The following is a 13,838-nucleotide window of genomic DNA, read 5'->3' as shown; positions in this document are numbered from 1 at the left end:
CAGTAACACATCTAACGGGTTTAGTATACATATGTCATAAACAGTCTGAAAAACGCATGACGTTGTGCAATGCCGAAATATAAATAAAACAGTATTGACAAAATGTAGGATCATTAGTTCTCATAACTTCAAATATATAGCGATATGTATTTAGTTATGTTTTAATTTTTCAAAAACAAAATCAATTTTAATACCAATAAAAACAATATATAGATTTTACTACTGTGTTAAATTGATAACCTGTAAGTACCGATTATAAGGACAAAAACTTGATTACTGGTTCGTCCGATCTTTCAAGCATTCCCATGTGGAAGAAAGATCTTGTTCCTCTTATAATTTTCGTATTTAAATATTCGAGATAATTACCAAAAAGTTCCAAATTCGAGGAAAAAATGATAATTCAGGGGCCATATACGTTACGCGCTGAAGTGTTTCTTTTTTTTCATTTGACCCTTTCTTAATGCATAAATGGGATTAAAAGAAATACATTCTACTAGAGACTAGATACTACACATATCTCTGATTCTACGTAATTTTAAATGGTAAACTGTCTTGATTCATCTTTTGAATTGAAATCAAATTAAAACTGGTCTTAATAATTATATTCAGCATTGTGCATTTATATAATTTAGACCTCGTGTGCATGCACAAAGCCAATTTTACTGCGTAAGACGTAACAATAAGAAACCAACCATCCAAATCAAAACGAAGAAAAAATACAAAATACTGAATGGATTTCGATAAAAAAAATTAAAAGGGAAATGACCCTATAGTCATGACGTTAAACAGTGAAGTTAATTGTAGTAAAGTCAGTCAAAGTCTAGAAACCATTTTTGAACTCAAGTTCTAATATACCACAAGATTATAAAATTCGTAGACAAAAGTATAACGGCCAGCAGAATCCATGACAAATCGCCCCACTGGCAAATCGCCCCACACCTAATCGCCCCACTTTTTCACCAACTCGCCCCACTTTCTAAAAAATCGCCCCACTCTTGTTTACCAACTCGCCCCACTTATGAAAAAGGGTAAAATCCCATTGAAAATAGGTTGGATAACTTGCCCAACTTATGAAAAGGGTTAAAATCCCGCTGAAATAAGGTATGCCAACTCGCCCCACTCATGACAAATAGATAAACCACGATGAATTCAGTAATGCCAACTCGCCCCACTTATGAAAAAAGATGCAATCCCGTTGTATATTTATGTTCCTGCCCCACTTATAAATAAAATCAATACCTATAAAAACCTTAGATAAACATGAGTATGCATAACAATAACATTTTAAACAAACATACATTAAATTAATTATGACAAGGACTGGCATGATAACATAAAACGAAGTACTAGATAAAATGTCAGCACTAGAAACATGAACATGAATACACATATATGGCATAAAATAGATTGTCATTAGATAGTATAGTAGCTGTCTGCTTCCACGACTGGACCGTTGACACGACAACACTGGCGTAAGAGTCTGGTTGTAGATATGCTGCCTTCAATACATCACAAGGATACACAGTAGACATAGTAAATGCATGACAAAGGCTACTTTACTTTTTATAATTTTGAAACCAAGCCATAAATTTCTCAATTTTTATTGTTTTCAAACCATAAACAAAACTTACCAATCAATTTTTCAACAACAACAAAACCTGCTTTGACTAGAATGCATGAATGGACATTCTCTTTGATATTTACTTGAAAGAAACATTTGCCTTTCACTGATTGCTCGTTAGTGTTTAATTATTCTTAATTCAAAGACAAAAGTAACCAATCCGTTTAGTGCTATAAAAACAAATTGAAATCCTTCAATTGTTATGATAAAATATCGGATTATGATACAATTAACAGTTTTCTTTTCAATTGTTATGCAAATAACTAAGCTTACAAGAATAAAGTTATTCTCCAATAATACGAAACTTATATGATAATGAATAATGTATTTACAACTATATTTTGAGAAAGTGAAACATCATTTAATTTCAATAATAATAATCTAATAAATTTGCGTTTTTATGTATTCTGTGTAGATTAGTTTTCATTTAAGTGGGGCGAGTTGGCAGACCTGAAAATTATGTATTCATCTAGATTTTACCTTTTTTTCGTTAAGTGGGGCGAGTTGGCAGGAGAAAAATTAACGGGATTTAACCCTTTTCACAAGTGGGGCGATTTTTTAAAAAGTGGGGCGAGTTGGTAAACCAGTTTGGGGCGATTTTTTTAAAAGTGGGGCGAGTTAGTGAAAAAGTGGGGCGATTTGGTGTGGGGCGATTTTCCAGTGGGGCGATTTGTCCTGCTTCCCGGCCAGCAGTTCGACATTGAAAGTTTTTCACAATAGTTATTACGGAACCTGGGACTGCCAACGGTTATACTAAAGTTAGTATAGTAGTCCCAGATAGAACAGGTGTGTCACCTCGGTTTATAATTTACGAGCATATATATTTAACATATTATATAACATTTTATTTGTTTTCAAAATTTTCCGTGTCTCCCTTACATTTTATCAGAGTCCCATTGCTCAATTTTTTTTCAGTGCCAGTACTAGTAATAAATTTCGATAACTGACAATATTTGGCTGTGAAAAATATACCATAAAGTACTTTAAATTACAGTGGTGTACGGTAATTCCGTCCGTCCGGTAAACCCGCCCACCGTCCCATTTACTTCCGTAATTGTCATTTCCTTGAATATTTCGTCTGCTATTTTATTCATAGGAACTGTAATTATCATTACTGCGGCATGTCAAATGTTAAAGAAAAATCCTTTATTACGCATATATATAGTGATATATATATATATAATACAGTTCCTAAAGCTAACGATAATCTATTATTGCTTACAAAACTCGTTTCTGCTTGAAATTTTGTTTTCGATTGTCTGGAATCCCTTTATTAATAGATCAGCGTTCCTTTCATAAATATATGATCAACTGGCCCTCCATACATATTTACTGTCCATCGGGACGGATTAACCGGACAAACACATTTCCGATAAAAACACAGATGACCCACTTGTTTTGTTGATTTTAAAATTTATTAAGCCGTTCAGATATTTTTTTGGGAAATTAGATAAACTACTCAAAATTGATTTGTCAGTGAAGCGTTAAATTTGATACAACTTGTATATAATTAAGCAGAAATACATATGATACGGTCAAAGCCTTATGTGGGCGGATTTAACGGACTGTATCGTAGTTAAGATTATCAGATGATCTCAGATGTTTCAGTGGAGACTCATTGATTTTTGTTTACAAAGTTTCAAAAGCAAGTGGAAAGAATTTTAAAAAAAATACGAAAAAGGTAACTGATGTCCAATCTGGGATAAAACATGAATATAAGATAAATTATATACTTAGTTGCCTTCTTGTAATCTTCTACATATTAAAGACTAGTTAAAAAGTATTATGTAGTGTTATGTAGATGTTCTAATAACGGATTTGTGCAATACGTTGTCGTTTTTGTTTTACTATATTGTGCACACTTCCTGTTGTTGCTTTTCCTGTTATTATTATTTTAGCCGATGATCATATTACATTATGGGTCTGTTTGGAAAATCAAATGAAAAATCGCCAAAAGATATGGTATACTTGTTTACTTTTCACACCAATTTTTCAATATCTTCGTCTTATTGTCTGACAAAATCATAGAAAATTGTCACTCCGATAATTGGATGACCCAAAATTTAAGGTATCGTACGACAATTTTTAGAAGATAACGACTCGTCTTTAACAGTCTACAGTTTATATATTGTATTATTGAATCTTCAGCAAACTAGTAACATCATACTAACAAACAAGCTTTATTTAGAGTCGGCATAATATACAAAACAACGAGAATTTTTATAGTGACAAATACGAATCGACATAACATCATGTTTAATGGAAATAAAACGTGGGCTTGTATATTTTTGTGATATGTCTGTCATTAGGGATCTGATATTGCCTTTTACTACTACATCAAGGCATTTATACTTTTTTTATATATGATAAATGTGATGTTGTAAAATTTGCAAGAATCTCTCACCTTTTTTAAACTCAATTACATGTGTATTAAAGGATTTTTGAGTGATAGCTTTAACATATTTTTGAAAGGATGCTTGGTCATGAGTCTGATAGTGATGATGGCTTGGACCCCCTCTTGTTGGTGTATAATGTCAAATGACGAATATTACATGCATATCAGGAAGAGAAAATGTTAACAGATATGAGTATGGACCCTTCTTTGTACTAAAAAGAAATGCTGAGTCAGATTTTTAATGTGCTAGTTCACAAAGTACATGTACATGTGTAACAGTCTGCATGAGGATATGGACACATTATTCTAACTCATGAGCCAACCAGTCTTTACTCTTTCTTCTAAGTGCAGTCTACTTATAGTTAGCAGTGAAACATCTTTGAACATGTTGAACAAATTTTCAAGGCTTTGGTTTGAGATGGAATCAGTAACTTCCCACATTAGACATGTTAGAGGTGAACAGGCGAATCTGGGTCCGTTCGCCCAAAAATATGTTCGCGCCCATTCATGTTCGCCCCTTTCATTTTCGCACCCTACACGTTCAAAGTCCGTTCCCACCCTTTTTATTGGTTTTGTGTTTAATAATTTTGTAATCGAGTTTTGGTAAGTGTATTGCTGTAAATATTTCTTTTTTCATTGTTTCAAAATAAAGTTAGATTCTGACAACATTTTTTTGTGTTGAATAAATCTTAATCATGTTTTGGTTAGTGTATTGCTATAAAATAAAAATTCATTGTTTCTTAATAAAGTGAGATTCTGACAACGTTTGTTTTTTGTGTTGAATAAATCTTAATCATGTTTTGGTTAGTGTATTGCTATAAAAAAAAATTAATTGTTTCTTAATAAAGTGAGATTCTGACAACGTTTGTTTTTTGTGTTGAATAAATCTTAATCATCTTTTGGTTAGTGTATTACTATAAATTTATGTTTTCATTGTTTCAAAATAAAGTGAGATTCTCACGTGTTTTTTTTTGTGCTGAATAAATCTTAAATTATGTTTTGGTTAGTGTTGTGATATAATTTTTTTTTTTTTCATTGTTTCAAAATAAAGTGAGATCAAAGTGGCGAAGCTGTTAAAATCAATTATCTTTCATGTTTTTCTTTTAAAATCTTCAATGTTTTACTCATACCAAGCTAAATACATGATGCAGTATTTACATCAAAGTAAGTTAAAACAACAATCATGATTTTCAAACACACAACAATGATACCAAATTTAGCTGTGTATAAATACCAATTAGCAGTAATCATACATTGATTTGTACATAATTAACATTTAATAATTAATCATCAAATTGATAAAAAAAAAAAAAAATTCATATAATAATTCCCCAATTTTTATTCAGGAAAATATATTTTTTTTGGTATATACATATAAAAAAATATCTAATAATTCAACTTGAATTTGAATAAAAAAATGGGTGCAAACGTGTAGGGTGCGAACGGACCTAGGGGGCGAACGTGTAGGGTGCGAACATGTATTGGGCGTGAACGGACCTGATACCTGAACAGGCTACCTCATGACTGCAGAGGTGGTTGAGGTTGAGTATCATTGTTCACATAACCTGTAATTTTTTCATTTTTATTTAGTGAAATTTTTAGGCCAGATATCCATTTAATTCCTTAATTATATAAATGGTTATTGGTTTGTTTGCTATATTTTTTTTTTGGCTAAAAGCTCTTTTATTTAATAAGATATTAAATCATATACATACATGCATATACACATGTAGGCTTATTAATTAACATTTTTATTCAACAAGCTTTGCAAGATTTCCTCCCATGACACAAGTGTATTCTCTCTCTCTCTCTCCTTTGCTAATTTTTTCTCCTGATACATCTAAATATACATGCCTAATGATATAAATATAATGTGTTTCAATTTTAGGTGAATGAATGGACACACAAATTACGTAAGGAGGGTTTTAACATAGACCGACAGATCAAAGGTATTACTGAGTTATACATATGTACACATTAGTCATTTCTAAATAACGACCTATTTGAATCAAATATAATACAAAGTCCATATTGTGCTTGTGGCGCTCCGCATGAGGATTCTTTTCATTTCTTCTTTAATTGCAATAAATACGCCGATATAAGGAACGATCTATTAACCAACATTCATCGTCTACAAGTGACAATAAATCTACAGTTGCTCACTGAGGGTAGCCAAACTTTAACATACGAGGAAAACTGTGAAATCTTTAAAGAAGTCTTTAGATATATAAAAAAATCAAAAAGATTCCTTGTAGTAAAATCAAATAAGATATGACTGAACAAAAAACATCGTGTCCACAGAATTTCATTTATTTTTTTTCTTTATATTTGTATTATTTAATATTTTTTTTCTTTTTTTTTTCTTTTCTTTTCTTTTTCTCAATTCTCTATCCTTTTTCTTGTTAATTGCGTTAGGCTTTTTTTTTTTTTTCTTTCTTTCTTTTTCTTCTCTGACTGTGCAAATGCCTCATTTTACTATTACCTTTAATATATATATACTGAACTGTGCATGCTCTGTATAATTGTTATTGTAATATTATGTAAAGGAGAAGACTTCATAAGTTGGTTAAACTTGTGTCCGATCCTTTTTGTATCTATGAGCAAATAAAATCGTTATAAACTAATTGGTCATGTATTCTTAAAATTTACACATTAAAATTGATACATCTTTTTGTTAAACCATGTTTAACAATATTTTATTATTAAAGTATCAAAATTTAGATACCTGGTGCAGTAGAAAATTATTAAATATTCTTTCAGTGGATAGATGGATCATCAGATTTTTAAAATAACAATACTTACAAATTTTAATAGAAAAGGTCATGATCATGGCTTTCCAAGTTAGAAGAAGGGACACCAATGAGAGCAAAAAAGTAACTTCTTCAAAGTATGGTAAATTTGTCTGGATTAATTTTAAATTTGACAAATAGATATATGTAAGGAAAATTCAAACAGGAACTCTAGGTCTAACTAGTTCATATTTAATGGTTATGAATATCCATTTTATGATTACAATGTTCTTCATTTAAAAATCACTCTTGCTGGTGATTTGAAGTGATAACACTGATCAAGACCTTGTCATATTGTTTCTAATGAATGTAAAAGTGTACAATTCACTATAATGATAGCATAGTTCGTTATGGAAAACACCAAAAAAAGTAATTTTCATTTGTGACTCCTTGATGACTTTTGAACATTATAAGGAAATGTACATTTATTGTAGACATGACAATATAATGTGTTTTTTTACAATTTATTGATCTCTGTGATTCCTAATCTAACATTTAGTTGGAAAAATGTCTTGAATGTCTTAAAAGTTGAATTTTATTGTGAATGTAAGTTTTTGCTTGCAAAAAACATTTGTACTAACCTTACATGTTATTTTGTAACAGGTATACAGAGAGAGGAAGAGAAAGCAAAACGTCATCTGAAAGATGCAGCCAAAAAGGGAGAAAAGGGAGCTTGTAAAATTCTGGCTAGTGAAATTGTCAAATCACGAAAAGTTGTGAATAAACTATATGCATCAAAGGCACATATGAATTCTGTATCTATGAACATGAAAAATCAACTAGGTATCTATTTCATATAATTTCATTTATATGTGTTTATTATATCTTCATTATTTTTACATGCAAAAGAATGAAAACAGAGAGAAATAGAAACTGTTAGTAGAAACACTGCCATTGAAAAATAATGGCTGCATCACCATACATTGCATACTGTCAAGGTCATCATTTTGAATCCAAAATTGTATCTATATTTATATATTTCTAGGATGAATTTTTAAATTCTATACTTTAAACACCAAAACATTCTAAAGAACAGCATTATTTAAAGATAAAAAAGTAACTGCAGAACTGAAAGAAATTTTCATGAAGTTAGCTTGTCATTACCAATTTCATATTATAAATTGTAATGCAATTAGAAAAAAAGTGATACACCCACAGTTGGAATAAAATGCCTTACTTTTTATAATTGGGAGATCAGATAAGACAAGAAAGACAATTTAGGCACACTGGTGTGCTTCAAGAGGTTTAAAATCACATGCAATAATATGTTTTTGTGACAGAAAGTCGTAAAATACAAATTCATAACGAACATAACAAAATTTACATCTGTAGGTAAGTGAATCTTTGTTAAATTTTTCTTAAAACATATGCTGTTTAGTCAACATTTTACTTTACAATTCTACTGCACATGCAGATTTTATTCAAAGGGGTTTACAGTGCATGCATAATATTTACATAAATACTTTTCTTGCTGTATCATAATTTATTTCACTTCTACACATACATGAATCATCTGTACATACATGTGAATTGCAAAGTATACATTTACTAGGGACATAATCATTAATTAACATTTTTTTAGCAACATTGCGAATAGCTGGAGCTCTTGAGAAAAGTACAGATGTGATGAAAAGCATGCAGGCATTAGTAAAACTACCAGAAATTCAACGTACCATGATGGAAATGTCAAAAGAAATGATGAAGGTATAAATTTACTTGTTAGAACCACTGGAATTATTGTGTATGAAAATTTCAAAACTTTCAAAACCTTATTTCCAGAAAAAGAAAATAAAAAAAAAACAGATATACTGAGAAACATTATATTTTACCTTGATTCATGTATTTTATGTGACGTCTTATATGAAACCTATGGACTAATTCAAACCTTAACATGATTGGCATGGTATTTCTCTGAGAATTTAATTTAAATCTATTATAGCAAAGTTTATATGACCCTGTATGGTAGCTAAGTATACTGTATATCATACAAAGCATATCAAGACGTCATGGGGACAGTATCAAAATGGAGCCTTGTCCGCCTCATACAACATGCATTGTAACATTGAAATCATGGTTTTTCACACAGGGGCCCAATAAGTTTGTATGGTTTACTTATATGTCTTAATGCTTACAAGGGTACAAAATTGCCAGAAGACCATAATTCACATGCCCATGTAGCCTTTTTTGTAATCACTTGGGTAGGAATGGAGGATAACTCAATTTTTTATCATAAGTGTTAAATACCATAAACAGAAAAATTACACATGTTACAGATTACCAAACACAGAGTTTTTTTTACTCTGCCTTTAAGCACTGGCCTAAGGTTGTAATACAGATGTTTTTTTGAAAGTTAAAGAGTAGTGTTTCAAGTCAATGATAATGTATGAGTTATGCTTTGCTGAAATATTAGTCTTTCAAATGTGCATGCAATTACCCCAGATATTAAAGAATTCTGTAGATACACATGAACAAACTTTAACATAGCTAAACAGGAAATTTGTTGTAAAACACAAAAATTTTCTTTAAGTTTTCACTTTATTATTTGAAACACCTATCTGATTAAAATAAGCTGTTAGTTTTCTCTACGATATACTTCGTAGTTAGGGAGTGTAGCATATCCAATTTGAATCAGATTTTTGAAACATCTGTTTATTGTACAAAATGAATATTTAATAACAGATACCTCCTGTACTCTGTTTGTACCATTACAGTTTCATAATAGTTAGATGTTTTAAATTGAAAGTAAACTCTTTTAACATTTGGAAGGTTGAATTTTAAGTCAAACATGAATATAAAATTAAAATCAACCATTTAAGGTATTTTACATTTATTAGAAAGAAACAAGAATGTGTCCATAGTGCACGGATGCCCCACTCGCACTATCATTTTCTATGTTCAGTGGACCGTGAAATTGGGGTCAAAACTCTAATTTGGCATTAAAATTAGAAAGATCATATCATAGGGAACATGTGTACTAAGTTTCAAGTTGATTGGACTTCAACTTCATCAAAAACTACTTTGACCAAAAACTTTAACCAAAAACTTTAACCTGAAGCAGGACAGACAGACGGACAGGGGTAAAACAATATGCCCCCAACTTTTAGTTGCGGGGGCATAAAATAGGTGATGTTTAACATGTCAATACAAATAATTACACATTTGACATAAAACATGTAAAATGGATAATTTTCATTTAAATGAGCCAAATGTGAAAGTTGTCATTTGGAAAGTAAGTTTATAAAACTTCAGTTGGACTGTCCTGTTAACATTTACTCTGAATGTTTTCAATCACACAAAGGCTAACTCAGATTACTAGTAATTTGGTGTTATTTTATTGCAGGCTGGTATATTGGAGGAAATGATAGAAGATACAATGGAAGGCTTAGATGATGAAGATATGGATGATGAAATTGATACAGAAGTTGCCAAAGTTTTAGATGAACTCACAAGTGGTAATTTTTATTTTGCATATCACAAACACTACATGAGAATGTGCTTGAAGGAATATAATACTATTCCAACATGTTAAAAGGGAGATAACTGAATTATTCACTTGGTCCAGCTTATTAAAGGGATATACTTGAACTTACTAACTTGGTTTAACTTGTTAAATGAGAGATAATTGAACTTACTTACTTGGTCCAACTTGTTAAAGGGGAGATAATTGAACTTACTTACTTGGTCCAACTAGTTAAAGGGGAGATAATTGAACTTACTTGTTAAAGGGGAGATAATTAAACTCACTTACTTGGTCCAACTTGTTAAAAGGAAGATAGTTGAACTTACTTACTTGGACCAAATTGTTAAAGGGGAGATAATTGAACAGATTTACTTGTTCTAACTTGTTAAAGGAAAGATGATTGAACGGATTTACTTGGTCCAACTTGTTAAATGGGAGATAATTGAATGGATTTACTTGGTTCAACTTGTTAAATGGGAGATAATTGAATGGATTTACTTGGTCCAATTTGTTAAAGGGGAGATAATTGGACGGATTTACTTGGTCCAATTTGTTAAAGGGGAGATAATTGAACTGATTTACTTGGTCCAACTTGTTAAAGGGGAAATAATTGAACAGCTTTACTTGGTTCAACTTGTTAAAGGGGAGATAATTGAAAGGATTTTCTTGGTCCAACTTGTTAAAGGGGAGATAATTGAACGGATTTTCTTTGTCTAACTTGTTTAAAGGGTGACAATCAAATTTGCAGGGTCGGGATATCTTTTTGAAAATTCACTTACATTTCTGTTTAAAAAATTTGCATTAAAAAATTGAGTGAATTAAATGCTTTTTTTACTTTTTATAGGTGTATTAGATAAGGCACCAGACGCCCTGGCTGACACACTGCCATCAGCAACAGTAGAGGCAGAGGGCGCCACTGCATTGAGTGAAGATGAGGGAGAGGAAGATCTGACAAGTCGATTGGAAGCTTTAAAGAGCTAATGTTAATCATGTGACTTATTTGTTATTGTGATATTTTATACTTGTTGACATTATTTATTATACCATTATTGATAGCATGCCTGGCTTGGGTCATATACACAAGTTACATCCTTCACATTAACAATTTCAGGAATATTGTTTTGAATACATATACCTGTTTTATGAACTTTTGTAGGTTATGTGGCTAGAAATCCATTTACTACCAGAACTAATAGAAAAAACAATGTAGTACTTGCTTTATGTTTTGAATACTGTTTACCATGATGGCTAGATATGTTCAGTTCTATTGATATTATCTTCACAAATTAATAAGGAATTGCAACAGTAATTAAAGTCAAAGAACAAAAATTATTTTCTTAAACTGTTAGATGATTTTAAAACGTTTATGATGTGTTTTGTTATTTTATTTTAATATGCATTATGAAACAAGCAAAATTATCTATTTCATATGAAATTAAATAATAATGTTTAACAGATCAATCATATAGTTAATCAGTGTGTCTGACATACATAAATATTATGAACAAATGCAGTAGGTACCAATAATATATGTCCTTTGAAAACCACGACCTGCAAACACATTTATATTTGACTTTAAGGGAGGGAGGGAGATAATAATTTATATATTTGTGTTTTGAACATTATATTCTTTTCATATCATAACTTTGGAATATAGGAAAAGAAATGTCTATTGAAAAACATTGTTCAAAGTTTTTTTTAATTTTAAATAACAGAATATGTGTAGCCTAGTGATATAGCAAGAAGAGCATAAACTGTTGATTTATGATCCGATTTAGTTTGTAAAATAAGCTTTATAATGTTAAAATATTTATAAAAAGTTTTGTTATTCTCTTCATTTGTTTTTAAAATCAAAAAGTTTATTTTCCATAAAATTATGTTATAATAAAGTGAATTTTTTCAGGCAAGTTTCTCTTGAAACAAGCTTATTTCTAAAATTCACATGAAATTATGTGTTCCAGCTAGGTCGTTTTCACAGGGCGGTCCGCCCGCCCTTTCCCGAGTGCCGCCCTGTGCCCTTTTTACAGTTTGCAGGGCGCCCTGCCTTTTTTGAAGATCGATTGGTATATTATTTTGTTCATATTGATATGATCAGCCAATTACGAAAATTTACCTGGCGACAAGTATATGACTTTGTTTACGACCCCAAGCTAATCAACGGTTACAACAGGTGTCATAATCTGTTGTTATAGGTAATCCGTTTATCGGATGGGTCATTTAATGATCATCAACATTAATTCATTCAAATAGAATCGGTCAGTCGGCATTTCTCTTTGAACTTGAAGAAATGTTCATACAACTTGGGCACAATTAGCAATGTTTACCGTAGTTTCATGGAGAAAACGTACTTGACAGAAATTCGAAAACCATAATCAACTCGTTAAAAACATTGCTCTTATTGTTTTCCGTGAAATAAATAGCAAATTAAGACGTATTTTTCATTGACTGCCTTCATTTTTTACACAAAAATAACAAAATCGGCCGCCATATTGTTGATCATATTTACATCTTCTACGTACTGTTTATTATCCTCCAAAGAAGGAGCACACCCAAATAAAGAAAGATAACTCAATCTTATTTTTTCCTAGCATTGAGTAACCTACTAAGATATAATAAAATATGTCTTCATACTTCTGGCTTTAGAATTTATATGTTTAGGTGTTTTGAGTTATGGGAAAAGTTAAAGAGGGTCTTAGTAGCAGGGTTGGTAGGGTGCCTTGGTCATCTTTTTCTGTATTTTTTATTTTCAATCCAAATGTTCACTGTTCACTATATCCTAACATTGTGCATTTACAGCTGTTTTGTGCTGTATTGCCATTAAGCACAGAAAAGGTAGAAAGGTGAAACTTGTAAAGTGTGTCAGACCATAGAAACAGAATGAAGCAGGACATTTTTCAAAAAATACTGCATATAAAGCTTAACTGTGCCAAGCAATGATTTAAAACTTGTGTCACAAGCTGCTTGACAAGTTTTCAGCCTAAAAAGTAGAAAGATAGTTTTTCTCTGGGCTAATGATGTTGTTCTTGTATATTTATAACCAGTGATCCAATGAACAAACAATGTTTGATTATAATCTTTATTAAAACATGCCCTTTTCATATTATCATATCACGCGTTAAATGCCCTTTTTCAGGATTGGCACCCTGCCCTTTTGAAATCCTAGCTGGAACACTGAAATTAATAAAAAAGGAATACATGTAAAATTGATTTCTTGTGAACAAAATTAAAGCTTATTGCACACGAAATTTATGTCAAATCTTGTGAAATCATGTGAGTGAAATTTGCCTGTTTACACAGTGTCAGTATTCTATGTTTATTATGTGAAATTTCTAAGTTCATAAAAGATCATTACTTATTACAAGAAAAATAGCATTTGTATTATAGAATAAATCGTTTTATAATATTTCATTCTTTTCACTGTTTTTTATTCTATGAAGATATTCTGAACTGTTCAGAATCTGGGTTACAAAACATTTTTTTTTTTTTTTTTATGAATAAAGGGAGATATGGGTATACATCAAGGACACAGCAACCCAACAACAATAATAAAAATATATTAAGAGGTTAACACAA

General features: G+C 30.9%; 1 protein-coding gene across 1 annotated transcript; it reads left to right on the top strand.

The window, feature by feature from the left end:
• Positions 1-3,481: 3,481 nt before the first annotated feature.
• On the top strand, positions 3,482-13,668 carry LOC127736160 (charged multivesicular body protein 3-like). The gene is made up of 6 exons (XM_052246715.1): positions 3,482-3,583; positions 5,905-5,965; positions 7,409-7,588; positions 8,388-8,509; positions 10,146-10,257; positions 11,110-13,668. Exons 1-6 carry the CDS (start codon positions 3,539-3,541, stop codon positions 11,244-11,246), a joined length of 657 nt encoding a protein of 218 aa, XP_052102675.1. The 5' UTR covers positions 3,482-3,538; the 3' UTR covers positions 11,247-13,668.
• The last annotated feature ends 170 nt before the right edge of the window (positions 13,669-13,838 follow it).

This window comes from Mytilus californianus, unplaced genomic scaffold (genome assembly GCF_021869535.1).
Source record: "Mytilus californianus isolate M0D057914Y unplaced genomic scaffold, xbMytCali1.0.p SCAF_3, whole genome shotgun sequence".
Taxonomy (NCBI): Eukaryota; Metazoa; Mollusca; class Bivalvia; order Mytilida; family Mytilidae; genus Mytilus; species Mytilus californianus.
The sequence above is the reverse complement of the archived record's forward strand: the minus strand, read 5'-3'. Positions and strand labels throughout refer to the sequence as shown.

Excerpts from the sequence above, each read along its gene's own strand:
- LOC127736160 (XM_052246715.1), top strand. The coding sequence starts at position 3,539 with ATGGGTCTGTTTGGAAAATCAAATGAAAAATCGCCAAAAGATATG. Across the intron at positions 7,589-8,387 it reads GAACATGAAAAATCAACTAG|CAACATTGCGAATAGCTGGA; the intron begins GTATCTATTTCA and ends ACATTTTTTTAG. Across the intron at positions 10,258-11,109 it reads TTTAGATGAACTCACAAGTG|GTGTATTAGATAAGGCACCA; the intron begins GTAATTTTTATT and ends TACTTTTTATAG.